Source organism: Astatotilapia calliptera, chromosome 3 (genome assembly GCF_900246225.1).
Source record: "Astatotilapia calliptera chromosome 3, fAstCal1.2, whole genome shotgun sequence".
Classification (NCBI taxonomy): domain Eukaryota; kingdom Metazoa; phylum Chordata; class Actinopteri; order Cichliformes; family Cichlidae; genus Astatotilapia; species Astatotilapia calliptera.
The window spans coordinates 52,485,836-52,512,415 of NC_039304.1; the positions used below are offsets into that span (position 1 = coordinate 52,485,836).

The window sequence follows — 26,580 nt, forward strand, 5'->3', positions numbered from 1 at the left end:
GACAAATTAAACTTGTAAGTAATTTAATAATAACAATAATAATGGAGTGGATTGATATAGCGCTTTTCAAGGCACCCAAAGCGCTTTACAATGCCACTATTCATTCACTCTCACATTCACACACTGGTGGAGGCAGTTACGGTTGTAGCCACAGCTGCCCTGGGACAGACTGACAGAAGCCAGGCTGCCATATCGCGCCATCGGCCCCTCTGGCCAACACCAGGAGGCGGTAGGGTAGATTTATTGTCACACTATATTGTCCAATATTATATGGCATTATATTATATTATAATATGTTATATTATATCCTCTTTCACATTAGAGCCACAACAGGACCCACTAGAACATGGGAACAAGTAAAAGTGAAATACAGGAGTAGTCTACAGGATGGTAATATCTGGTCGTGTCCAAATTCATGGGCTGCATCCTCCTGAGGACCCGGCCTTCGCGGTCTACGTGGGCCGGGTCCTCAGAAGATCGGGTAGGCCGGAAGTAAACAGCCGTGAAATTGGACGGTCTCGCCTTCTGATTAGCATCGCCGCTGTCTCGGTGGAGTTTAATAAACTCAGCCGTCTGATCCTTGCTATCTAAAATATAACCAGACACTGTTGTAAATTCTCGACTGTCTCACACTTCTGTTTAATCAGTTTTCTGTTTGACGTTTATTCAGCTGTGTGAAAACCAAGGAGGAACCCACCCGGGGGATTAATAAAGTTTTATCTAATCTAATCTAATAACTTTAATCTCAGCCAAACCGATTTACTCACGAACAAACAAAACACTGAAAAAAGCCCAACAATAACATTTTTAGGTTGTCTAAGTTACTTATATATTACGTTTAACCCGAGCAGTGAAAGTCCGCGGTGATCTGAAAATGATGTGCCGGGAGTTGTGCCGTTCTCGGCCGCATCAGTAACCTCGAGCTCCCGGCTGGCTGTCGAGCTGGTGGGTAGCAGACGTCTCCGAAAACGTCGAAGCACTTTTGCAAATATGCGATATCTTGATAAACCGAGCTGATATTTGATGTTTACACAGCTACTTTCTCGCCTGAAAATACGTTAAAAGTTTATTTTGTGACCCAGAAAGATTAATAAGAATAATTTTAAAACTTAGTAGCAGCCACCATTGTTGGAAACTGGAGTTTGGCTGGGCCGCGCTATGAATTCTGGGATATGGTGGGCCACGAAGGATACACCCGACCCATCCTTCAAATTCGGGGAAAAGGAGGACTCGTTTGTCGGCTGCATTCGGAGCAGTATATGAATTTGGACAGCCTTCGGCGCGTCGCTGTGACGTAATCGGTCTACAAATGCGGCCTCAGGAGGATGCAGTCCATGAATTTGGACACGACATCTATCTCTTATATTGCTTTTCGTCTCTTGCAAAGAGACCCTGGAATAATCTGTTTGTTTGTTTATAACAGCAACCAAGAAAAGGGCAGAGCAAAAAAAGGCAGGTGGTGGTCCTGCACCCCCTCGTCAACAAGTTGGTTAAGTGAATAATACCCTCACGGGAATATCGATATCTCTCTATGAGCACACTGTCGCGCTGAGCTAAAGGATCCTGTCTGTCCCGCAATATACGCTGGATTCTGAGGACTCTCCTTATCAATCTTGCAGCTTCCTCAATGGGTTGGTCGCGTATACGGACAGGACATGGCTGCGACAGGCTTCCCAAATCCACCTTCGCTTTTATAGCCGTGGTCTCTCATCTTGATTACACGAAGTAATTTACAATTACTACTCTGAAATATGAATTACATCTGTAATAATCACATACATGTAATAGAATGTTAATAGTGCATTTCCCTTTTTTAGGAAATGACCTGTATGTATCTGTGTGAAATCAATAAAAGGACCAAGTGCTGCATTATCTTTGGTTACATTGATGTTATTTATTTATGGTGACACAGTGGTGGAATATCGCTGTTGCTTTCGTATAAATGAAGCGGACATACCTGCGTGGCCGCGATCTAATCCTGTTTACATAAAGTAAACCTGCTCCCGAGCAGGTTTACGCTTACGGATCTGTTGCTATGGCAGCAAGTCCCGGATGAGCTTCGGGGAACCGAACGATCCAAGATCACGCAAAATCGTCAACAATCTAATCCAGCTAACCTACTTAGCGAGGTACGAAGAACGGACCCCTGGAACGGAGACACAGGAAACAACGGACGAGTACAACGGGTGAATACAACGGACGACCTGACAAAGAATGGCTGAGAACACACAGACTAAATAGACACAGGAGGATAATGAGGGAAGTGGCAAGACATGGGGGACCCAGCTGACACATGAACATAATTACGTCACAGGGGGAGAGTAACTGAACATGATGAACACAGACACACCAGACCTCTTCACAATAAAACAGGAAACAGTGAGATATAGACATGACAACCTGAACTGACAACATACGCCACAGACATGAAATACATGAAAGCAGGGGAGACTTAACATAGTGGAAACACGAGGGGAAAATAACTAGAAACACCTAGGCATGATAATGATACACTTAGGAAAACATAAACCAAACACAAAACGCTGGGTCAGCAGACCCAGGATCATGACAGTGTGGCCTTCACGGGACCACTAAGACCTCGTTGTACAGAGTCTTCTTGATGGTTGGATATGGTAACAGGGATGTTAGCGTGACTCTGAGGGCGTCTCTGCTGATCAGACTGACGTCTAATCATCTTCTGGACAACATGAAGTCTGCATCTATAGCTCTGCTCCTACAAGTGCTAATAAACATAAACATAGCTGCTGAGTGTGACACCGGCAGTACAAATGTGTCACAGAGGATTGTCATGGTCCTGGGCCATGTTAGCCCAGTATTCTTAGTTTTCATGTATTTTTGTATTTTGTTCCTTATGTGTTTTCCCCTTGTGACTTTTATCCCCTGTGTGCCCCTCTATGTGAGCCCTCGTCTCCCCTCCTTGTGTTTCATTCCATTTTCCCCAGCCCGTTATGTCTGTGTTCTCCCCATGCTCTCTCTCCTCCTGTCTGAACCTCTGTACTTCCTGTTTTACTTCGCCCATCTCCCATCAGTGTCCCTCGTCAACCCTCTGTGTATTTATGTCTGCGTCTCCCTCAGTTCTGTGTCGCGTTCTCCCTCATGCTGTGTGTGGTTCTCCCCGTGTCTTCTGGTATATGTTACAATTAGCTTTTCCCAGTGTAGTTTAGTTTTGTATTGCTTTGGTATCACTGCTTTCGTTTGTCACCTGTCAGCAATAAAGCTGCATTTTGAGTTTATCCCCTGAGTCCGTGAGTTTGCATTTTGGGTCCTCTCCTGCCTGCCACACAGCCGAACCATGACAGAGGATACCTTAAATCAGACACACGGGGGGAGTTTAAAGCAAAGTTCCAAAAGGGGGCAGACGTCCACTGGTGACCATGGCAACACTCCTTAACAACGTCACACTTTATGGTCACCTGTGTGTGGTGGGGTGTGGTTTGTGGCTCTGCAGAATGGGAGGGGTGGAGTAGCAGCTTAGGTGTGGTGTCAGAGGAGGCTGGTTGTCATCCAATCACACCTACATTAATACTAATATAGTACTGTTAGCCAAAAGTCACAGCAAACTTTATTTATAAAGTTTTCTTATTCATAAAACTTTATTTAAAAACTGCAACCTGATATGCTGGAAATAGCAACACAATAAAATGTAAATAAAATAATACAAATAAATATAAAACGAACAGAATTCAATTACAACACAAAATGAGAGCATCAACACAATACAGCATATAATTAAACTCGTATAGCAGCAGTATTACAGAGCGCAGAGTGAATGTGAGGCAGATAAAGCAGCAGAGGGAGTGCGAAACAGCTGCAAATGAAAAGAGCTGCTGTGTTAATAAAGTTTCCTGTGTTTGAAGGACAGCACGGAGGCCACAGACCGATCTATGATTAGAATCGTTTGAGGGGTTATAATCAGATCATTCATTACATGTTTAAAGGCTTTTATTCTCTCGACTGCAGACTTGCTGCTGTAATAAATAGTAAATGAGCAATAAAGTTTTTCCAAAATTCTTCACAGCCAACAGAAAAAATGAGCCCAGTGATCCTGTATGTTTGTTGCTGATGCTCATCATTGAAGCACAGAGACTTCAGATATTAAATCACTAACACTGCAATAATATCATAAATAACTAACACTGTAACAACAGTGTGACCTCCAACATGAATGCTTACAGCTTCAGGTCACAGAGGTGGGCCCTGATTGTCACTTTCTAAAATGATTTTCCATCTTTATCATTTTTCAGGGCTGAAAACCAGATTTATTCAAAACTGCAGCCAAATCAGTTTTAGTTAATCATATTAGTAATGACCATATTAATGTCGAGAGGCCTGATAAACAAAGTGACCAAAGACAAATAATCCCTGATGTCTAATCCAGAATCAGAGATTATTCTGCTGTGATGAACACGCCTGTTTATGATCAGTATGAATGTGAAAAATGTAAAACAGCTTGAACTTCAGGCCTTGGTCAGGTGCTTTAAGCAGAGAGGTGATGAGAGGTGAGTCACATCAATGCTATCAGGACATATTCAGGGAAAACCTCATTTAAACATCAGCTTCTTCATTCTGCAGACGTCAGCTGACTAAGTGAGGTCAGAGTAGACAGGGCTGACCTGCTTCAGTCTGTTTCAGATGCAGCAAAGCTGGAAACAGTTTGTTGAACTCTTTTAAAAATGACCAGAATCAGCTGATGTACAGAAATAACACCATGAGGCTGAAGGTATAACATCCACCCACCAACACACCCACCGTGGGTTTGTTGTTACAACGTGTGGGTGTTACAGCCGGCTGTGAGGACAGCCAGCTGTAACACCCACACACAGACACTAGGTGGCAGCAGAGTGTGAGCACAGACATCAGTGATGGAGGTGATTGTGCAGTGACAGGTGGAGCTGTGATGAACACATGATCAGATCTCAGGGACCTGAGTGAGATCGTGTCTGCGTCACAGAATTATAAAGAGACAGATGAACTTAATCAGAAAAGCACCATCACAGCCTCCTTGTTCCTGTGTGCTGGCTCAGTGTGTGACACGTTACCCAGTCAGCACCTGTTTAAACAGAACCATCATGGCTGATTAACATGTGGCAGGTACCTGACAGGTGGGTAGGTCATATTCTTATACTTGATCTCCTCAATTTGAAAGCTTATCAGAGACAGATACTTTATTGATAACACAGGGGAAATGTTTGTGTTACAGCAGCATAAAGTTCAGTCTACGATAAACACAGTTAAATAAAAGTGTCACCGACACAGAGAGAGACCTTACATCAAACAACACACCAAGTACTAGAAACACAGATAAACTCAAGAGACACTGGAAAGAACTAAAGTCAAGACTAAACCGAACAAAGCTAAAGCTAAAGTCATCTTATTAATGTAAAGGAAAAATAATGAGTCCACACAATCACAGATGGAGAAAAGGTTTTTCCACCAACTGTTTCCTGTTTACAATCAGGCGTCCAATTAGTGTCCTCCTCCAACTTAAGTAGAGAGCAGCTGATCATGCAGTTACCCACGGGTGAGTTGATCATCCCAGACTGTGGAGCTGAAGGACAGGAAGTAACAGGGGGACACGCTGCTGGCGGGGGCCGTCCAACCATGACACTAACAGGTCCCATGATGTAGAGATAATCAGTGTTAGGTGTCAGTGGTCATAAACTTATGCCTGATGGGCTCACCTCTCAGAGCTGCTGAGGCTGAAGCAGGATTAAAAATAACTTTTCGTGTGCAGTCAAACAGAAAACGTGAAAGCATTTTACACCTTGGTAGGACTGAGCTGTACGTGGGAGTCGTGATAAGATCTGCTGTTTGTGTCCTTCTCAGGAACTCTTTGTCCTTCAGATCATCTGCTGTTTTGTCTTTAATGAAACGCCCACATTAAGCGATCGGCTCTCTGACTGTTACACTAATTCTGTTTGTGTAGCTTTGTAACTTCTGTGTCTTTGGACTTATGTTGTAGTTGTAATGTCATCACCACCTGTTGCTGTGTTTGACTTTTAAACAGCTATTAAAGTTCACACAGCAGTTCTTTGGATGAATACACAAACTAACCTGAAACGTTTTCTAATCACAATTTGTGCTAAAATAATTTTAGAAAAAAAGTCAAAGAACAGTTCTGGGCCCTAAAAAGCATCAAATGACAATCTGTGGTCAAACTAATTTAAACTTAAATGACTTAAACTGTTGGTCAGATGTCATGATACACCACTAAATTAGTCCTGACATCGAAACCAGAATCTATTTCTGTGTGGAGGCCTGAAGTGACCATAAGGAGAAAAACACAAGTTTAAAACTGATTAAAACAACGTGCACAGGTGAAACGATCAGCAATTTATATCCCTCAGCTGGAGTTAAACAAAAAACCATTACACCATGCTGCCGCCTGTAATACCTGATCAGCACTAACTCGCTAAGAACCAAAACAAACCATATGTCTGTGAAGGTTCCCAGTCATCCAGGTCATCGTAGTCTAAGGAGCTTGGAAAGAAAAGCGTCTGGACTTCTTTAAGTCGCTTGAAGACGTTTCACCTCTCATCCGAGAAGCTTCTTCAGTTCTAAGGTGAAATGTTTCCAGTCTCAAAACTTTGTTTTCTGCATTATTCATTCACTTATTACCAGTGTTGGTCAAGTTACTTGAAAAAAGTAATCAGTAACTAATTACTGATCACTTCCCCCAAAAAGTAATCCTGTTACTTTACTGATTACCTATTTTCAAAAGTAATTAATTACTTAGTTACTTAGTTACTTGTTAAAAACACGATTTACAACCTGAATAGATGATAAAGTGATAGATCTTTCAGCCCAATTCTACTTTTTCTACATAATCCATCATACAAAATGTAATCAAATGGAAAAGTCTCTTTTTTAAACTTGTTTTATTAGTTTTAATCTTTTAACTTTACGCATCAAGCAAACATTTAATTATCTGCAACATTCTCTGACTGGAAGAAATTAGTTTAACATTTAAACCTATTTTCTGCACATTCCAGCTCATAAAATAAAATAGTTTTTGTGTTTACACTCAGTCTTTCAAATAGATGCAAGTAAAACACAGCAGAAAATAAATAAAGTCAAAGACTCAGCGGTCCTGTTGCTCTATTTTCACCTGTAAAGCAGGAGTGGGGCAGGCGGAGGTTTACCCTGGTGCAGGTGTGCCGCGGTCAGTGGAAGAATCCGCGAGTTTCTCTGTGAGTTTCCCATCACGTCGTAGCTACTCGGTGCTTGTTGGAAGTTTAGGGGTTTTTTCGCTGTAAAAAGAAGTTTTCTTCCCACGCACGATGGACGCTAATGTTTTTGTCACTTTTTATGGAATCAAACTCAAAGTAAGGTCAGTACTTCCACGCTTTAAACGCTGCACGCTCATACTCTCTCTGCACTCGATATGTGATCCACTGTTGATCTGCACACAGCTGTTGTCACTAACGGCGCACTCGCTTACGTCACTGTCGTGAGACATTCTCGCAACAAATCACGGTTTTAGTAACGCAGTAACGCAGCGTTCCTACGGGAAAGTAACGGTAATCTAATTACCGTTTTTGCAATAGTAATCCCTTACTTTACTCATTACTTGAAAAAAGTAATCGGATTACGCGTTACTGCCCATCTCTGCTTATTACCCACCAGTCTACCGTTGTTTACAGCGCTGTCTTTTTCTTTTTTCACTTCAATGACCTCGGACAAGAAAGCCTCATTTCTGCTGTTCAATACTGAAGAAATTTAAACTTTTTAAAATTATGCAAAATTGCAGCATATTGCAGAATATTTTTAAGGTTATCTGCTATAAAAAGCCAGACCAGGAAAATCTCCTTCATGTTTTTCTGTTTTATTCTCAGTTACTTTCACACAAAGTCCTCTGCTGTGATGTTCACAATGCTGATGAAGTCTCACATGTATCAGTGCTGATAAATGATCAGAATTATAATATTTCTGACTGTCTGAGGCTAAATTGAATCGAATCAGGACTTTGAGAACTGGAATCGAATGGATTATAGAAATCAGTGATTATACCCAGCCCTAGTGAGCAGCCTCGGCCTGAGAGAAGTGGATGTAGCTGTGGGTAATAAGAAAAGATGAAAAGAACGATTGATAACGTTTTCGTTAAGGCCTGAAGGTCTGAAATTCATAGCCAGCTCTGACCCGGTGCCATCAATCTTTGAATGCTGAAAAAGCAGCAGTGTATCCAGGAAACACATTATATGCTGCAATAAATGCCCAAGTGTCCCCTCTCCCCACTGCCTTTCAGCAGCAGACAGCAGCAAACAGGTCGTCAGAGGAGCCGAGATGATGATTAAGTTTAGACAAAAGGACCTTTTGTCCCTCTTTCGGGGGGGGGGAGAGATACCCCCACTGGGTTTAAATCGGTGTGAAACATTTAATGACCACTAACCCACTGTGACTGTGACTTTCCACAGTAATGAGTAACACAGTCAAACATACCAGTAAGCTTCCTGCCTAAATGTGTTACAGGCTGTAAACAAAAGAGACTCAGCACACAAACACTCACATTTTACATACTTCATGTTTCCCCATCACAAACAAAAGCAACACAATTCTGTGGGCTACATACTGAACACAGAAACAAAGCATTGATGGACTACAATTTATATCTGGATCAATCCACCCGCCTCTAAATCAGACCCGACCAACACAGACTGAAAGTCCATCACTTCCCATCATCAGTCACGGCTCGCCATCCTGACACCTTTTAAGGAAAAAGATGAAGCAGGAAAAGAAACAGAAAGAGTTTCAGGAGCATCATGTAGAGACGTGCAGGATAAAAATACAAACTGAGAGTCGCAGCGCTGTGCAGGACCAAAGTCTGACGCTGCAAATATATTTAAATCCACAATGAATATCTGAACACCTTCAGCTAACCTGTCAGTCCAACAGTGACCCAGAGCAGACATCCACTAAACAAAAGCAGGAAACACCAGAAGAAGGTGAAAGTTTTAGATGATCCATCTGAAACCTGTGGGGTGACCTGATGAGGTAAATGGTAAATGGCCTGCATTTGTATAGCGCTTGTCTAGTCCATAGGACCCCGAAGCGCTTCACACTACATTCAGTCATCCACACATTCACACACTGGTGATGGCAGCTACATTGTAGCCACAGCTGCCCTGGGGCGCACTGACAGAGGCGAGGGCGCTCATAGAGCTGCAATGTTACTGCAAACAACATGGGCAAAAATCTAAAGGTGCTTCTACAGAGTTTGAGAAACACCTTCACCTGAATGCAACCAGGTTATTGTAAGTTTTTATTTTATCCCTGTTAATATTCCAGCCCAGTTCAGGGCGATGGTGACGTTAAAGGTGGAAATGTTCAGGATTAAGGTGAGTTTCCAGACATTTCTGCTGATCCTGTCATTGTCTCTGACTGTGGCTATGATGAAGCACAGGTGAGGCCACATGCTGCTGTTTTGTAGGTTTCTCTTCAGATCTGTGACGCTGTCAGCATGATTCATGCTGGACTAGTGACACTTTAAAGTGTGATCTCACCCCAACCGGTCGTGGCCGCCCCTCCCCGAGCCTGGTTCTGCTGGAGGTTTCTTCCTGTTAAAATGGAGCTTTTTGTTCCCACTGTCACCAAAGTGCTGCTCATAGGGGGTCATATGATGGTTGGGTTTTCTCTGTATGTATTACTGTAGGAGCTACCTTACAATATAAAGCGCCGTGAGGCGACTGTTGTTGTGATTTGGTCCTGTGTCAATAACGTTGAATAATGTCTCTGTTTGGCAGAACAGGATCTGTACTCACACACCAGGAGGAGATCACTTGTTATGATTAAGATGCAGGATTACATGGAAAAAAGATCATTTAATAATGAACTTGTGATGTTGGTGATTTTGTGCAGGTGCGTTCTGACTGAGCTCAGTCAGACGAGTAGTGAAAGCGTGGAGCAGAGGGAAGTGTTGAGTGTGTAACAGGGAAGTGATGAAGCTGAAAGCACCTCTGCTGCTCAGGCTTCAGACTCTCAGTCGTCACTCAGACATGAAGCCTGCGTCCGTCTGTCTGCTCCGGGGTGAGTGAACATCCTTACAGCTTCATCCAACACGCGCTCAGACAGCACGTCTGCATGAGTGCATCAGGGACGCTTCCACTGATGTATCACCTGAGTATCTGCAGGTACATGAGCTCAGTACCTGTTCTGCTCAGAGTTCTGGTTTTCCTTCAGTCGAGGAACATAAAAATCCTAAAACAGCATCATTTCTGAACTGAGCTTTTATTGACCTCTGACCCTCAGTGACCTCTGCCCTCCTGTTGCAGGTGTGTGTGTGCTGCTGCTGTCTGCACCGACTGTTTCTGCAGGTGAGTCTTTTCTAAGTTTATATTTATGATTTCAGGAGACAGTCTGCAGTCATTCCCAGTATTCAGATCTCTGTGACAGAACAGAGTGCGTTTCATATAAACTGAGCCAATACTAAATGTTTGTCTAACCGCAGTAATCCCACTCAGTTACATGTAATACAGAGCAGTTACATGTAAAACAGAGCAGTTACATGTAATACAGAGCAGTTACATGTCGTACGTGTAATAAATGGTTCGTAGGAAAAAGTCCAAATTTATAAATATCAACAGTGTTAAGACAGAGATGATTAAAATTAGCAAACATTTTGTTAATAAGTTTACGCAGGCACGGTCAGTCATTCCATGTCACATAACACGGACCTTATATAAGGATTTTTAACTTCATATATCAAATACTTTTCAAGATACTTAATAAAAATATCACATTGCAAAAGACACATAGTGACTGAATCGTACTGTACATTAAACATAAAATTCTCAGACACAAAAATAAAGAAACTTTCCTGCATGAATTAGTGCGACTGCAGTGATGCAGACACTGACAGATGCCGGTCCGTCATGGTGAAGAGAGAGCCGTTGATTTATCAGTCGATCTGCATCCCTACCCTCACCCATTCTCACAAACTCTGACTTTGACCGAAAGAATAAGATTGTGGATGCAAACGATGGAAATGAGTTTTCTCCAAGGTGTGGCTGTCAGAGAACAATTTCCTGCAGACTGATTCTTTGCTGATTTAGAATACATTTGCACAATAATTGCAAAAGACAGCCAAAGAAAAAATTAAGTTATTTTATCTGACGATGTGTCAGAGGCATGTGTGGTGCCTCAAAACTACGTACTGATTGTACTGATTTCTAATGGTCTTTAAAAGTTCTTAAACAAAGCTCTTCCACTCTTATGCTGATGACACATACACATTTTTGACATTTATAATTGATGATTTAAAGATTTATAGTCTTTAATACTAACTGTCGAAACGTTAATGGCCACAGAGGTTATTTTTATTGACACACTTTAGTTCCATCTCTGGTTAACTGAGCCATACTGTATGTGTGTTGGTACATTTCTCACTATATTTTGAACTAAATGAGGTAAAAACCGTGCTGCACCAGTTGCAGGCGTGACAGAGTGGCTTGGCCAACCCCCATTAAAAGGGAGTTGGAGTATTCGAAGCGTGAGGTGACAAAGCATGGATGACAGTTTCCAAGTTCATGCCTGGACAGAAAGGGCTTTGGCTTCGATCTGATGTGATAGAATGAAGATTTCACCGCCATGTGGCCATCAAAACTAAGTGCAGTGTCGATTTTTACCCCAAGATTAGTAACAGAGCTCTTCAAGCGAGGGCTCAGAGCAGCAAAGTGAACATTTGGGATACCAGAAGAACGATTGGGACTGAATAAAATTGCTTCCACTGTTTGTTCATAAAAATGTAAAACATTTTGAGCCATCCATGATTTAACTTTTCTAAGACAATCAAGCAGGAGTCCAATCGATGAGCTATCAGAGTGATTGAAAGGTAGATCAAGCTGGCAATCATCAGCATATAGATGAAATGAAATTTCATGTTTTCAGAAGATCACACCAAGTGGCAGGAGATACAATGGAAACAGTAGTAAAGTGTTCCTGGGTGAGATGTGGACATGCCAGGAACACCCAGGAGATGCTCTGGAGGCATCCTGGTCAGATTCCCAAACCAACAGAATCTGTGACAAAGGGCAGCCCTGGCAGAGTCCAACACCCACTGGGAACGAGTTCCACTTATTGCCAGCTATGAGGACCAAGGTCTTGTAACGGTTTTATGAGGATCTAATGATCCATAGCAATGGGCTCGACTAGTGGACGGACTCTCCTTTCCAGCACCCTGCCTTATACAGCACTAACTAATACACACACTAACTAATACACACTCTAACTAATACACACACTAAGCAGAATGGTATTCTGACAGTTGGCATGGTCGTGGAGGTTTGGCATCATCACCAAACACCACGAAGGTCAAGAGTTTGAGTCTTGTTAGATTAACTGACAGTGATGTCTCTGTTATGGACTGCCAACCTGTCCATGATGTGCCCTGGTTTTTTGATCACTGACAGCTGGTGTAAGCATCCTCATTGGTTCACTGTGAAATAAATGGATGGATATTTATTCAGAACAAACCAAATACTAAACAGCAGTATGTGAAAACAACATCACCTCAACAGAAATTCAGTTTTGCCAACTAAATAGACAAAGAAGATAGAAATAAAAGTTTTTCCTTAAGTGGATTCTTTGTTATCATTATTTATAAAGGGATATGATGGTAGTCCACCTCTCCCTGAAATTCAGGGTAAACGTTTTGTAGGTCTCCCAGGTTTCAAGGATGTTCCTTAGAGGGCAAGCCAAATTTCTGGATGAGAACTTTGAAATAAGTGGCAGTCTTCTTCGTCTTCTATTGGCTGCTGCTTTAGCTGGTTCCACAGGAGGTCATCTGCCTCCATCTCATCCTATCACAACATCCTCCTCGGTCACACCAACCCTCTGCACGTCCTCCTTCAAGACATCCATGAACCTACTCTTTGGGTTTCTTCTTTTTCCCCTGGCATCTCCATAGTTACCATCCCACACCTATCAGTTGTAGTCAGTCATGCCAAGTAAAGAGTTAATTGGTCTGCATCCTGTCAAATTCAAATTACCATGGCAACCATGCCCATGTGAGCTGGCTGCACATTTGGATTCTGGTTTTGATGCAGGTCGGTGTGAAGTTTGATGATCATCGTGACGCTGGTCCTCTCCTCTTTGGTGGTGATTATCTGTCTGTCTGTCCTCCAGTGTCTCTGTCTGTCAGTCCAAACCTTCAGCAGGTCTTCAGTGGATCTTCTTCAGTGTCTCTGAGTTGTGTTGATGATGGACAGACAGCTGATGGATGGACAGTGAAGATGACCAGCGGAGGACCCACTGAGGACTGTGGAGCAGCTGAGATGAGTGGAAGTTTGTGCGTTTTGGATCGTAACTCGTCCTACGGTGGAACCTTCTGGTGTGAAAGCTCATCTGGACAGCAGAGCGATGAAGTGTCCATCAGTGTTTCAGGTACAGTGAGATGTTCCAGCTGTGTCTCTGTCTCTGTGTGACTCCAATCTGATGGTGGAAGTCTGTCTCTGTTTACCTGCTATTCAGAAAAAGGTGTGATCCTGGAGATCCCTGCACTTCCTGTGAGACCAGGAAGTGATGTTACTCTGCAATGCAAGAAGAAGAGTGGTGAAACAGTTCCATCTTTTTTCTTCATGAATGGACGTCTCCTTGGGTCTAAAGCAGAACACGTTATCCCTAATGTCAGGCACTCTGATGAAGGTCTCTACTGGTGCGCTTCTAGCACATTTGGATCATCTCCTCAGAGCTTTCTGAGGGTCCGAGGTCAGAACACTGACATAACTCTGTGTTTAAAGACCTGACCTGCTGAGCTGACTCATTAACCTGTTTCATCATGTCTCCTGCAGGGTCTCCTATAAATACTCTCAGAAAGTCCGTCCCTCCACCTCCAGTTTCTGAGGCCAGTTCTTCTCTGTCCACTCTTCCTCCTCTCACCAACTCTTCCTCCCCTTCTTCTCCCTCTGTGTCTTGGATCAGAGTCGTCTGCCACCTGTTGGCCTTTTGCGTGTATTGCATCTGCACCATCCTGCTCCTGTCCATCTGCTGCAGCAGGAGCTCAGGTACAAACTCAGGCAGATACTCACAGAAACACTTTGATCACGTCAGCACTGTCCTGATTTCTCCACTCTGCCCACAGGTAACAAACATGATGTCTCCATGGAGATGCCATTGGATGTTGACGAGCATGATGACACCACTGAGCATTATGTTTGAGCGGACGGATCCTCTGATAGAATTAAATGTTTCTAAAGCTGAAAACTCTGAAGTCCTCACTCTGAGTTTCTCAATCAGAACCTGATCTGTTCACTGATCGATCAATAACCCTCAAACTACTGATGAATTACTGAATTATTGGATGAAAGCTTTGTTTGACATTGTTAGCATCTTCAAACATTGAAATCTCTGTGCACCTCTCTCAAGTTATTTACTGCATTTCATTTATTTACCACTGGTTCCCAACCTTTGGGAGCCACGGCACATATTTCACATTAGAAAAATCACACCACCAACAAAAATATCACAGAAAGTATATTGATAGTTTTTCCCTGCACACCTGGCTCGGTTTGTCCCCAGTGTACCTGTTGTACTTTCTTCTGACCACTACTCCTGCTAGGACCTTCATCTGCATCTGAGTTTTCTCCAGAACCAGGTCCGATTGTTTTACTGCCAGTTGGCAACTCATTTAAATAGAGCTGGTAGTTGTACTGCCCTCTAGTGGAAGAGAATGTAATTGTTCCACCCGTTACTCGATTACTTCGAGGACTAATCAGGTGGAACCAGATAATCGTCCACGGCACACCTGATCATTTCTCAGGGCACACCTATGTGCTGCGCCACAGTGGTAGGGAAACACTGGGATATATGGTATCAAACACTGGGCGCGTTCGCCGGCGTTTTACAGAATGATGGTGAAAGAAACGGTTGATGCACTTTGAGTTCTTCAGCTTTGTTAAGGTTTTATTTTAATCAGCAGGAGAAAAAAGCCATGTAGTTTTAGGAGATTATCATATTTATTACCAATCCCAGGTTTCTGCCACGGCTGACTAAATACAGTCAATCCAGCAGTGTGCACGACCTCTTTAAAAAAATGATATTTCAATGCTCAGATCCATGAATTTTCAGTTCCATGGATAAAACGATAAAATTAAACCAGATTGTATTCCATTAAGATTCCAAATGACAGTTTTTTTACTTTCATCCCTGAAGAGGAACTTTGTGTTTTTGAGTTTTGTTGAGATGTCCAGTGTGTCGGCTCAAATTTGGATTTATAAAAAACAAATTCAGATTCCAAAAGGTAAAACAGGGAGAACTCAGCAAAAACGAGGGTTAGATGACAGGAGGTTTAATAAGTGTGTTGATCAGTGTTTGTGGAAGCTCCGACAGAGTTAGTTCAGTTCTGAAACTTTACTGTGGCCTCACAGCTCTTCTTCTACTGTGTCATTGAAGAACCTTCAAACTCTCTGAGCTGGTTTTCCTCCTCAGTCCTGTTTGATGACAGAAAGCACCAAACTGTGTCCTAATCTCACTTCATTATTTATCAACTTGTTTCTTTACTAACCAACAAATTATTTGAACATGTCAGCAAATAGCAGATTGTAGAAAAGCAAAATAATAACTTTAACTCCAAGTGTCTCATATTTGATGCGTGAGTTTTTCACACTTCTACATCGTCATTTTACATTTTACATAATAACCTGCTGGATGCAGCAAATGTGATACAAATTAAAACTCACATAAGCAAAAGAATGTTACATTTTTAAGTTCTGTTTTTTATGTTTCGTCAGAAGGTTCAATAAACATTCAATAAAAAAACGTTTTTTTCTGGTGATTATTTCATAGTTAATGGTTTTAAGGGCACAGGAGCTAAACAAAAGTCATCAAAGGTCAGCATGCAATGACATGAGTCAACATCACACTGCTCTGTGACGTCTGTGACATCACTTCCTCTTTTGTAAAGTTTTTTTTTTTCATTTAAATGTTCCATTCAGAGTTTAATCATTCACTTTATTTGGACACTGTTGATTTGTTTCACACAGTCTGCTCTGTGTGGTGACTTCAGCCTTCTGTGAGTTTTTATTAATACACTCACAGTGCACATGTCAGTCAGGCATCTGTTTGTCTTCCCAATAAACACGTTAGAAAGAGACCAAACCAACAAAACCTCTGCTTCAAACACTAAATCCATCCATTCTCCTCTGCTTATCTCTGTCGGGTCACTCGAGCCCTCGTTTATCCCTCGTTTCAAACAGCTTCTGGATGTTACCTGGTAACTGTCTTCTATGTCTTTTAATATTATCATCTAATAAATCCTTAAATTCCATTGCATTTAATTGAATAAATGATGAATTTGTTGACTTTAGGATTAGGATTCAACTTTATTGTCATTACAAATGTATAAACAGAGACTGAAATATAGTTTGCATCTAATCAGATGTGCAAGAACAGTAAGTGCAATAAGAGCAGATTATATGCAGATAAGGATAGTGTGAAAGGTGGGGACAGTTATGAACAGAGTATGTACAAATAAGCTAAGTGTACAGATGTTTAAATTACTATACAAAAAGCAAATATACAGATGTAGTACGGACAATGTACAGATATACAAGTCAAGTGGCTTTATTGTGATTTCAACCATGTGCAGTGGTACAGTACAGAGTAAAATGAGACAGCTTTCCTCTGAGACCCTGGTGCTACACATGACATATAACAGACAAACACACGACTACGTAAAGTGCAATGTGCAAAAAATTGCAAATAAACAAGACAACACAGTGCAATGGAAATGTGCAAAATGCTAAGTATTTTGCAAAAGTAACTTGGTGTGTGTGTGTGCGTGCGCGTGCGTGTGTGTGTGTGTGTCAGTCCAGTCTCTGCGTGTCTGATGACACGACTATGTCAGTGTCCTAAAACTACAGCAACTTTATCATGTTTTTTCAAGTTTTTCAAAGTAAAATGATTCAGCTGATGTTTGTCTCGGGTCTCCTGGCACCGCTTCACAAATATTGCTGTGAAACTTCATTTGTTACATTTTTTTGTGAATATTTAATGAGTGATTTCCTAATATTAAACATTTTTTCCTAAGTGAAGAGAGAGGTGAATAGCATGTGTTACAATCAAAGCAGTTTACTAACAGTCACCAGCTCACGTTCCATGGGATCCAGAAGCTGCTGTAAATGTTCCTGACTACAATAAAGTTGTGTCATCAGCAAAGAAGATACACCTCAGAGACATGAGACTGAACATTAACCTGTAATAAATAAACAAACATGGTCCCAGTACCGAACCGTCTTTGGATGAGAGTGCAGAAACATGAGTGAGACTCCTTTATAATCTGGTTATTTCTGCTTTAACAGCAACGATAAAAGGAGGAACCATCAGGACGCTGCAGCTGCTTCACTCCAAAAACTCTAAAATGACCTGTAATGATACCGGCAGGAAACAGTCACAAAGAAACCCAACAGAGTGGAACTGATCTCAGCAGCTGGACGTCTATTTTAGCTCTTCTGGAAACAGCTCAGTCAAACCTGAAGTGACGAACTGGGACTTCTGCTTTTCATGCACAAACTGCTTCCATCCTGTCCGTGAGCTGCCTGTGAGGCCATGAACCTGCTGCTGTGATCTCTCTCTCACACACACACACACACACACACACACACACACACACACACACACACACACACACACACACACACACTATCATTTTATTCTGTCTTTGTTTAGATTTTTTACAATTTTTGCACATTGCACTTTATGTCATCCTGTGTTGATTGTCTGTTATATGTAGGGATGGGTACCGGTATCCGGTGCCGTAAACGGTAGTAACCAGACCGAAAAGCAGCGCACATTTCGGTGCTTTATTTCGGTGCTTTATTTTCCTGAGCTGTCACACACTTTGGCTTCTAGCCAATTATTTTACCTTTCGAGGATAGTAGGCGGGCCCAGATACGTACGTTCTTTTAGAGCAGAGCTACAGATTAAAAACGCCCAAGGCGAAGCGGTCAAAAGTCTGGCTGTACTTCACAGCAAAAGATGCAAACTCAGCAGCAACAAGTGCTTTAAGCTGATACTGTGATACTGTCAAAGGAGGTAACACCTCAAATCTGATGAAACACCTGGCGACGCATAGCGTTTTTTTAAAAGCCGAGAAATGCGCCGTATTTGATAGCTTGCTGCGAGACCTCACACCGTGCACGTCGGGTGGGTTGCCTGTTATCGACCCGGAGCAACATCCCCCAAAAACACGAAGAGGAGAGTCCTGGCCCCTAGCCCTGCCAGTGTAGCAGAAATGATGAGGATGATGATGCAGCAGCAGCCGTTCTTCTCTGCGTGAGTAGCTTCATGTTGTTCGTGTGTAATTTACGTTGAGTAGGCTAACCACGTTATTACATTAATGCATGTAAGGTGAACTAGCAAACACAGTCGTAGCTACATGCGGCTGTCTTCTTGTTTGATGGCAGATACTCCCTTCACCCTGGCCAAAAAGGCTAAAATGACCAAAGAAAAAGAGGGAAACAGTTAAACATGAGAGGTTTTTGGACAAAGTTTGTGTTTTTTCCATTGTTTAAGCACTGCTTCCAGCCAAGAGTGATACCATATATGCCCCATAGCTGCAGAAAAGGCTAACATTGTTATCTTTTTACAAAAAAACAGCTGAACATGAGAGGTTTTTGGACAAAGTTTGTGTTTTTTCCATTGTTTAAGCACTGCTTCCAGCCAAGAGTGATACCATATATGCCCCATAGCTGCAGAAAAGGCACACATTGTTATCTTTTTACAAAAAAACAGCTAAACATGAGAGGTTTTTGGACAAAGTTTGTGTTTTTTCCATTGTTTAAGCACTGCTTCCAGCCAAGAGTGATACCATATATGCCCCATAGCTGCAGAAAAGGCTAACATTGTTATCTTTTTACAAAAAAAACAGCTGAACATGAGAGGTTTTTGGACCAATTTTGTGTTCTCCATTCTTTAAGCACCGGTTTCAGCACCGTTTAAGCAGGAACATTGTGTACTGTACCTGGACATGGTTGTGTAACACAGTAACGGGAAAAGACAATATTAATTATTATTAATTAAAGAATATATTAATGGGCCAATAGGTTCGACTATAGAAGCACAGGGATGTGTTTTAATGAGACACAGAGACAAGAATGTAACTCAAAAGAACAAACCGGCTTTAGTGAAATAAAGCATGAGTTTGACAACCACAGGTTAATGACGATTTACAATTGTAGAAAAGAACAACAAATGAAAGCAAAGTAAAACACATAAAAATAGTAACTTTTGATCTCAATGTTGGGACACCCTAGTAACCTGCCTCCTTAACTGTTATAGAAAGCAGATTACACAAATTCAGTGTTCATTCAGATGAAAATCTCACACACCTTTCACATGTGGAGAATGTTCTACACAACAGCTTATCATTTAAAGTCCCAAATAAAACATCTCCAAGGGGTAAAGTCCAAAAACTCCCAGGGTGTGAAAGAAAATAGGGGTGAGAGAATGTCAGTCAGTGGTGTTATAACCAGCTGTGTGTGAAAGTGTGAGTGATACAGTCCTACCACAACGCAAAGTGCAGCAGATCATCAAGAAAGAAGCGAATCTCAGTCTTTCAAAGTCCAGGTGGGAAGGCTCGCACCTCAGGAACAATCCAGTGTACAATAAACCAGACCTGTCAACAGACAGGGTCAGCAACTCAAATATTAATTATGCTGTTCTAGCTGTAATTCACAACTTAGAAGTTTGATGACGTCATATTTGACCTAAATGACAAAAAATAAAACATCTCTCTCATACAAACTATGCATTAATGCAACGTATTGTTAAAACACTTTTCCAAAAAATATATGAAAACATTAAAACTTACAATCCAACAAAGGAAAGTTATTGCAAATGCGACAATTATAAATCAAAACAATTTAGATAAATTCAGTTACTGAACAATAAAGTGCAAAACAAACTAAAACTAACTGTATGTGTAGTATGTGCTCACTGATCTCAGCACATCGTGGCCGAACACAGTGGTATGGTGTCTCTCAGTCAGAATCCGTATGGGGTTAGAACAATGCCACCTTAAAATGAAACTGAAAAACAATATTGTAACTGAAATAAATGTATTCTTGTATTGAAAGTTTAAAAAAATGATAGTGAAAAAACAATCAATTGAAACTACATTTTTTGTATCGCTTACATTTTTTGTTTTTCAGTTTCAATCTGCTGGCACTGTCCGGGGGCGCGCTTAAGGGGCGGAGATTCTGACCTGCATGTATTTGCATACATTATAGAGGCAACTAGTGCTGACCAAGCTGTCATCTTTCTCTCTTCACCTCTTTCAATGGCTAGTTTTTTTTAGCTACATCTGGTGAAGTTGTGGTAAAATGTTAATGTAACCCAGTGTTAATTTGGTGATCTGATATGGTGTGATATTCAGTATATATGTATATATCTGTATTGGGTGTTCGGTTATCAAATGTTCTTCAATGATTTTGAGGGTTTTTGTATTGCTATTGGTTTGCGGCTGCTTTACGACGGTCAACTGTGGTAGTACATCCTAGTGGGAGGGGCTACGAGCTCACATGGCTTGTAGCTGTGCCAGAGCAACACGTTCTCACTCCCAACTCGTCAAATGTGTGACGCATGGTCAGGCTCCCTCTGCTTCACTTAGCGACGCGAAGGGGGTACCCCCTCGCGTCGAGAACTGACGTGCAGGGTCTTCTCATTGAATACTATAGAGCTCCCTAAACGTTGCTTATTGACGACAAGAGATTGCCGTGGAAGAGCCTGTTGTCCGTATTTATATATTTCCGAAATCCCACTGTAGTGAAGTGTACTGAACACAATATACAGGGTGGGCCATTTATATGGATACACCGTAACAACATGGGAATGGTTGGTGATATTAAAGTCCTGTTTGTGGCACATTAGTATATGTGAGGGGACAAACTCCTCAAGATGGGCGGTGACCATGGTAGCCGTTTAGAAGTCGGCCATCTTGAATACAACTTTTGTTTTTCCAATAGGAAGAGGGCCATGTGACACATCAAACTTATTGGTAATGTCACAAGAACAACAACGGTGTGCTTGGTTTCAATGTAGCTTTATTCTTTCATGAGTTATTTACAACTTTCTCTTTGTTCACAGCCATTGACATGTCGAAGAGGTTAACGTTTCTCGCAGTTAGTATCATGGTTGCTAGGCCACCTGAACAGCACGCCTCTCACTTCCGCACTTCTCGTACTTATAGTACGCACCGTACGTAGTACGCGTAGTGCGCGTACTTCAAGCGTGCGGTCTCTTAATTGGGACACAGCCCTGGAATCGATTAGTCACTTCCGGAGTACTTCCGGTAAGGTCAAAATTTCAAGGCTAGGGTCATCAATCAAACTCGCATTCTTGAGTGACACAAGCAGGGGTGGTTATCGCTCTGTGGAAAAATTAAATAATTATAACTTAAGCTGTCAACTGACCATAGTTGGTTTTAGTACATAAATATTGGGCTGACTGTGTTTCTGCCCATATGGAAAAGAAATAGGAAAAACTTATAAAAGACCTGCATAAGATGTGGCCTGCTTCATATAGTGAATCATGTCAGGCTTACATGATTTACTCATGAAAGTGGCCACTTTCTCATTACTTTCACATAAGTATCCAAAACATACATGTTTCATTTATATGATTTTTCTAGGCATCTTATATCTGTTTTCACTCTTGTGTGCTGTTCATACAAGTTTTTTTTCTTTAGCATTCTGCAGTGCATAGGCAGCGTGAGCTAGTGCATGAGGTTGAGAAATACTTTATTATACGTTTTTAAAAGTTTTAAATTGTGTAACAAAAAAATATACAAATACCAATTTAATAATTGTTTAAGTATTATTAAACAGCACAAGACACAATAGTAGGAATATGCTTGTTTGATATTTAGCAGAACAGTGTCCAAGATGTTTACTGATATACTTTCTTGCATTTGAAAATCACCGTTGGACTGAGTTTAACTGCATTAGAAGAAATGCTGATAGTTATTTTTTAGCCATAATTATAGTGTTTAAGTGTTCTACTATAAATCTCAAGTTCAAGGATGATAAAACATTAGCAAAATTTAAAATAGTAAGCTAACACAAAATTTATATATTTTTTTATTTTGTTAGATTTCAAATCTTTTTCAGTGGATAAATAATTAGTATTGCTCACTCAGAAAAAATGAAGTCATCTGTAGTACTTTGTACTCACAATGATTAAGTCGTCCTAATTTAGTCATCAAGCGTTGTTAGTGTCTCTTTGTTTTCTAGGCAATGCGTTTGCATACGTTTTTTAAGCTCAGAGAACTAGTTAGATTTTACAGTGAGGATGTATGTGATATTTAAGAGCACACTGATAAGCATGAAGCATTTAAATGCACAGACCATTTTGATTCAATGCTTAAGATTTTAATGATGAAGAAGATGAGAAACAACAATTCATTCTGGGAAACAACGTTTTGCTAAACGCATTCTTTCAAGTACACATGCAGTCTGCTCCTGTTAAAAGAGCAGCTCCAGTTTATGTCACTTGTCGCTTCATTCCTTATGCAGCATTACAGTAAAAGAAAAGAAGTAAATCAAATCAGAACCAGATTCTTATTGTGATATATTAGAGGATTTGCTCTGTCGTCAGGTAGGCCACGCCTTCACGAGAGCCCAGGAATCAGCAGATGGCCCTGACACAAATAAATGGGTACTGGCTGTCACATCTCCCATCATTCCAACACTTGCTTCCTGTAAGTACACAAAATCAGCATGAACTGAAATCACAATCACATGGAGAAATGATCACTGATCTAAATATGTTGTTCTGTATAACAACAGCACCTGACACATACATGTGTTTAGTATTGCATCAAAACACTATGTAAATAATTAATATGATGGAAAAATGTACTGCTGACATTTTTTCACTCATCACTGTTTGTCACATTAAATGCATAAAGATTATTTGGGGGATTCTGGGTATTGTTTCCTTTTTTCTTTAACATTTATAGTGCTCTTACATTGTGCTTTTAGGTTTACCTGAAGAATTCACCATTAAGCAATGCTCGTTTCCCCCAGCGTTGTTAGGTTCTCCCTGACACCACTGCGTAAATGTGAAATAGGTTCCATCAATCCAAAACCAGTAATTCTCCTAGAAAACAGAAAAACGTAGGCAAGAATATGTTCACAAATAAGCTACAGTTCCAAGTTCTAAATGTGCATGTAGATACAATAATATGAAGAAGGAATTTTAAAGTCTTGAATAATCAGATCCCATCTTAAAGACCTCCATATCTACTGCAGGTGGGAACTAATCCCTGAGCCTGGTTCTGCCTCAGGTTTCTTCCTGTTAAAAATTGTTTTTCTTCCCCACTGTCACCACGTGCTTGCTAATGGGGGAGGGTCCTCTGAATAATGATAAGTGATATACCTGTTGACCATCTGAGCCACCAACCCATGTTAGTCCACTTTCACGAGAGGCACTAGATATGACGGCTCGAATGAACTGGTACTCGTCGTTGCTGTTTACAGATGCCAGGTTTGCATTCAAGGACTGGCAGATTCGCTACAATGGAAATCAACAGACTGAGTTCATAGAAATGACAACGTAAACAGAAAGAGTTAAGATTGCACAAAGGATAAATGATAAATTCACATCACTGCTTTTACCTGCGCCTGAGCCCAAGTCATTTGACGGTTATCGTAGAGAAAGCATCGATTCCCATACTGAGTCCAGCCGCTTGGACAAGATGCTGCTCTCTTCTCAACATGATGTTCTGCTGAAGACAATCAAAGAATATTGAGCTACTTTACTGTGTCGGAAAAGTTTTTAAAATAAAAATTCATGAAAAATGTGTTTTTATCTGAGTGTTAAAGATGAACTTTTTTAAGCTATAAATGTACTTGTCCATCACACATGAAAACAAATTTATGAAAGCTGACGTAGGAAAGCTGATGTACTGATGATAAAAATGTGATTAGTTTTGGTTTCAAACCTGAAAAGTCCACTGACCTGCTGAAATTGATGCCTCTGTCCCATTACTGGCCACTTCATCTGGAAGTGCTAGACAACAGCAAATGTTGATTTTCATTATAATTTTCAGTTTAATATATTCATGCATAAGATGTATAGATGATGCTCAGTATACTGGAATACTCACCAGCAGCAGTGCCCAGAGCCACCATTGCACAGAGAAGTGTAGACACAGTCAGCAGCTTCATGGTGATGTTTAGCATCTCTGTACAAATCAGAAAATTCAAAGTAGGTCGTTTATAAAAGAAAAGATAGACAATAATCTGACACTTTCCAGCAAGCATTTGATATAATACCTTATCTTCCCTGTTATCAGTGTCAGCTTGTAACTTCAGCCTTCAAGTGTGCAGGTGCTGAACCGAACACCAGCACTTATATACTGTTTCTGTACCTTCACTCAAAACCAAGAACAAACAGACTAAAATACACTGTTATTTATTTTAGCTCCATGCTTGCTGGCATTTCGCTTTATAACAATGGTTTTTACCTCCACCCAGATAAAATGTCACTGCTGTTTAATTTGTCATATTGACTGATGGTCAACACAGAGATACATAACCTCATCTTTGTGTCACACTGTTGTTTTGCATGGTGAAGGTAGCTGTCTTTTACTCATCATTATCCACACTAGATGAAATAAAACATGCCAACAGTGTGTTCCTTTGTTCTTCCCAGTAATGACTGGGGACACCCCTGAAATTGAGGAGCAACCTGAACAGTGATTTGGTGAACAGCCAATTGGAAAATGAGACAGAAAAGGACAGTTTAGAATGACTTCCATGTAAAATAAAAGTCATTAGATGATCTATTAGTACACCAACTATATACATTTCAAGTGTGCAAAGAAAGAAAAGAAAAGGAAATAAAATGGTCTCTCAAACCTTTTTTGTAGAAGAACACAAAACCCAAGTCCTAACTCAAGCATGGAGCTTTAACAGCAGCCCAGAGGACTCGGCCGAAAACTGCTTGGAAACCAAAAACCTCTGTGAAACGGCGACAGAAGCATCTTTGTGCGTCTGCGGTTCATTAAGTACCTCCAGATTATGGCAAATGTCATCTTGATGATTTTCAAACTCAATATTGCCAAATAAAAAACCAAAAGGATATGGTTCAGTTGGACAACACACACACTTTCAGATTACCAGTCAGTGACATGCAGTAAACGGTGTGGGCTACAGTGTTGAAGACACAGCCAGTGTGCATGATGCAGGCTCTCAGGTGAGCTATTAAAATGTTAGCTTCTTATAGTTAGTAAAGCACAAGCTTTTGAAATAAGCGTTTCCTAGCTTTAGTGGTCTTTTGTGCTACTGAGCCACGTGTTTTCATTTAGTAGTCTTAGGCTACGTTCACACTGCAGGCGAAAGCACATCAAATCCAACTTTTCTGACCCTATGAGACCATCTATCCCATCATGGTGTGACGCAGTGAAGCTGTCACTAATGCACTAGTGCAGCCTGCCTCACTTTCCCTGTTGCAGTAATGTTGAACCAAGTCAGCGCACTTTGCTGAGCTGCACCTGTGCAGCTGCAGCTGCAGTGTAATGATGCACTCAGGGAGAGACACTGACTGGCCCACACAGTTTATTAGCTGCACTCCTGCAGCAGCGCCCAGCTCGTCTACATGCGGCTCCAACCTTGTGTTTGCTCTCATTTATTTTTCTGGGTTTCTGGCAGCATGTTCATATTTCTAACTTGTGTAATTTTGACAGGATATATTTTTATGGAGAGCAAAATATTTAAAGTTAAAGTTTATTTTTTGAAGTTTATTTAATCTTTAATAATATTCCTGTCTGTTTTTATTCATATTTATGTTTAAACACATTGTTTTAGTGTTCAATAAATGTTTATCTTGTGTGGCCCGCGACCTAAAGCGGGCCTTGACCTTTGGCCCCCTGTGCGATTGAGTTTGACACCCCTGACCCAGCACGATTGTTGGAACAATACAAGTAAGAATACAAGACTTTAACTATGTCCTTATTGCAGCATTAATGAGCACAATAAAGCCAGCCTACTGATAAACATAAAGGCTGGTGAACAGATGATTTGTTTTTTTGTGAGACATAGAAAAGTTCTGGCTTCAGCGAACATGATTCAGGGTGAAAGGAGAAGACGTGGGTCAGGCAGCCAGGAGGAGCGGTGTGCCCCAGAACCACACGAGGACCACAGAAGAGTGGCTCGTGTTCTTGGGTAAGCCACCCCTGCTGATACACGTGTCCTTCAACATGCAAAGTGCTGCTCATTGCTACATATAACAATTCTGGTGTGTTTGGTCCATTTCTTGGTCTTGGCTGCCCAGCTTGGCCTTACCTTGGCCTCAGAAACATTTCACGCCAGAGAGTACACGCCTGTCACATGTACGCCTTTTACTAACACTCAACAACAGCCTTCAGTAATTCTATATATCTGAAGCTCTCACATGTACACAAGGCTAGTAGGTCATCCTGAGTTCATCAATATATGTTCGTTTCATCTGTCTACAGTCTGTCTGTGTGTGTCTGTGGGAGGTTGTCTGTGTGTGTCTGTGGGAGGTTGTCTGTGTGTGTCTGTGGGAGGTTGTCTGTGTGTGTCTGTGTCTGTGGGGGTTGGTTTC

General features: G+C 41.2%; 2 protein-coding genes across 2 annotated transcripts; one reads left to right on the plus strand and one right to left on the minus strand.

Annotated features, from left to right (window-relative positions):
• Window positions 1–5,072: 5,072 nt before the first annotated feature.
• LOC113013571 (uncharacterized) lies at window positions 5,073–15,644 on the plus strand. The gene is made up of 7 exons (XM_026154587.1): window positions 5,073–5,123; window positions 9,877–10,044; window positions 10,290–10,331; window positions 13,141–13,398; window positions 13,486–13,722; window positions 13,806–14,018; window positions 14,096–15,644. Exons 2-7 carry the CDS (start codon window positions 9,957–9,959, stop codon window positions 14,170–14,172), a joined length of 915 nt encoding a protein of 304 aa, XP_026010372.1. The 5' UTR covers window positions 5,073–5,123; window positions 9,877–9,956; the 3' UTR covers window positions 14,173–15,644.
• A 6,991-nt stretch (window positions 15,645–22,635) lies between these two features.
• On the minus strand, window positions 22,636–24,179 carry LOC113015703 (ladderlectin-like). The gene is made up of 5 exons (XM_026157847.1): window positions 24,119–24,179; window positions 23,628–23,737; window positions 23,389–23,523; window positions 22,998–23,109; window positions 22,636–22,706 (listed from the first exon to the last, which is right to left on the minus strand). Exons 1-5 carry the CDS (start codon window positions 24,177–24,179, stop codon window positions 22,636–22,638), a joined length of 489 nt encoding a protein of 162 aa, XP_026013632.1.
• Window positions 24,180–26,580: the final 2,401 nt, after the last annotated feature.

What these genes read in the sequence shown, in the direction of transcription:
- LOC113015703 (XM_026157847.1), bottom strand. Translation starts at nt 24,179, where the DNA reads ATGAAGCTGCTGACTGTGTCTACACTTCTCTGTGCAATGGTGGCTCTG. An exon ending in GTGGCTCAGATGGTCAACAG is followed by an intron (nt 23,110 to 23,388) that starts GTATATCACTTA and finishes TCTGTTTTCTAG; the next exon opens with GAGAATTACTGGTTTTGGAT. An exon ending in CTTAATGGTGAATTCTTCAG is followed by an intron (nt 22,707 to 22,997) that starts GTAAACCTAAAA and finishes GTGTACTTACAG; the next exon opens with GAAGCAAGTGTTGGAATGAT.
- LOC113013571 (XM_026154587.1), top strand. Translation starts at nt 9,957, where the DNA reads ATGAAGCTGAAAGCACCTCTGCTGCTCAGGCTTCAGACTCTCAGTCGT. An exon ending in AGTGTCCATCAGTGTTTCAG is followed by an intron (nt 13,399 to 13,485) that starts GTACAGTGAGAT and finishes CCTGCTATTCAG; the next exon opens with AAAAAGGTGTGATCCTGGAG. An exon ending in GAGCTTTCTGAGGGTCCGAG is followed by an intron (nt 13,723 to 13,805) that starts GTCAGAACACTG and finishes TGTCTCCTGCAG; the next exon opens with GGTCTCCTATAAATACTCTC.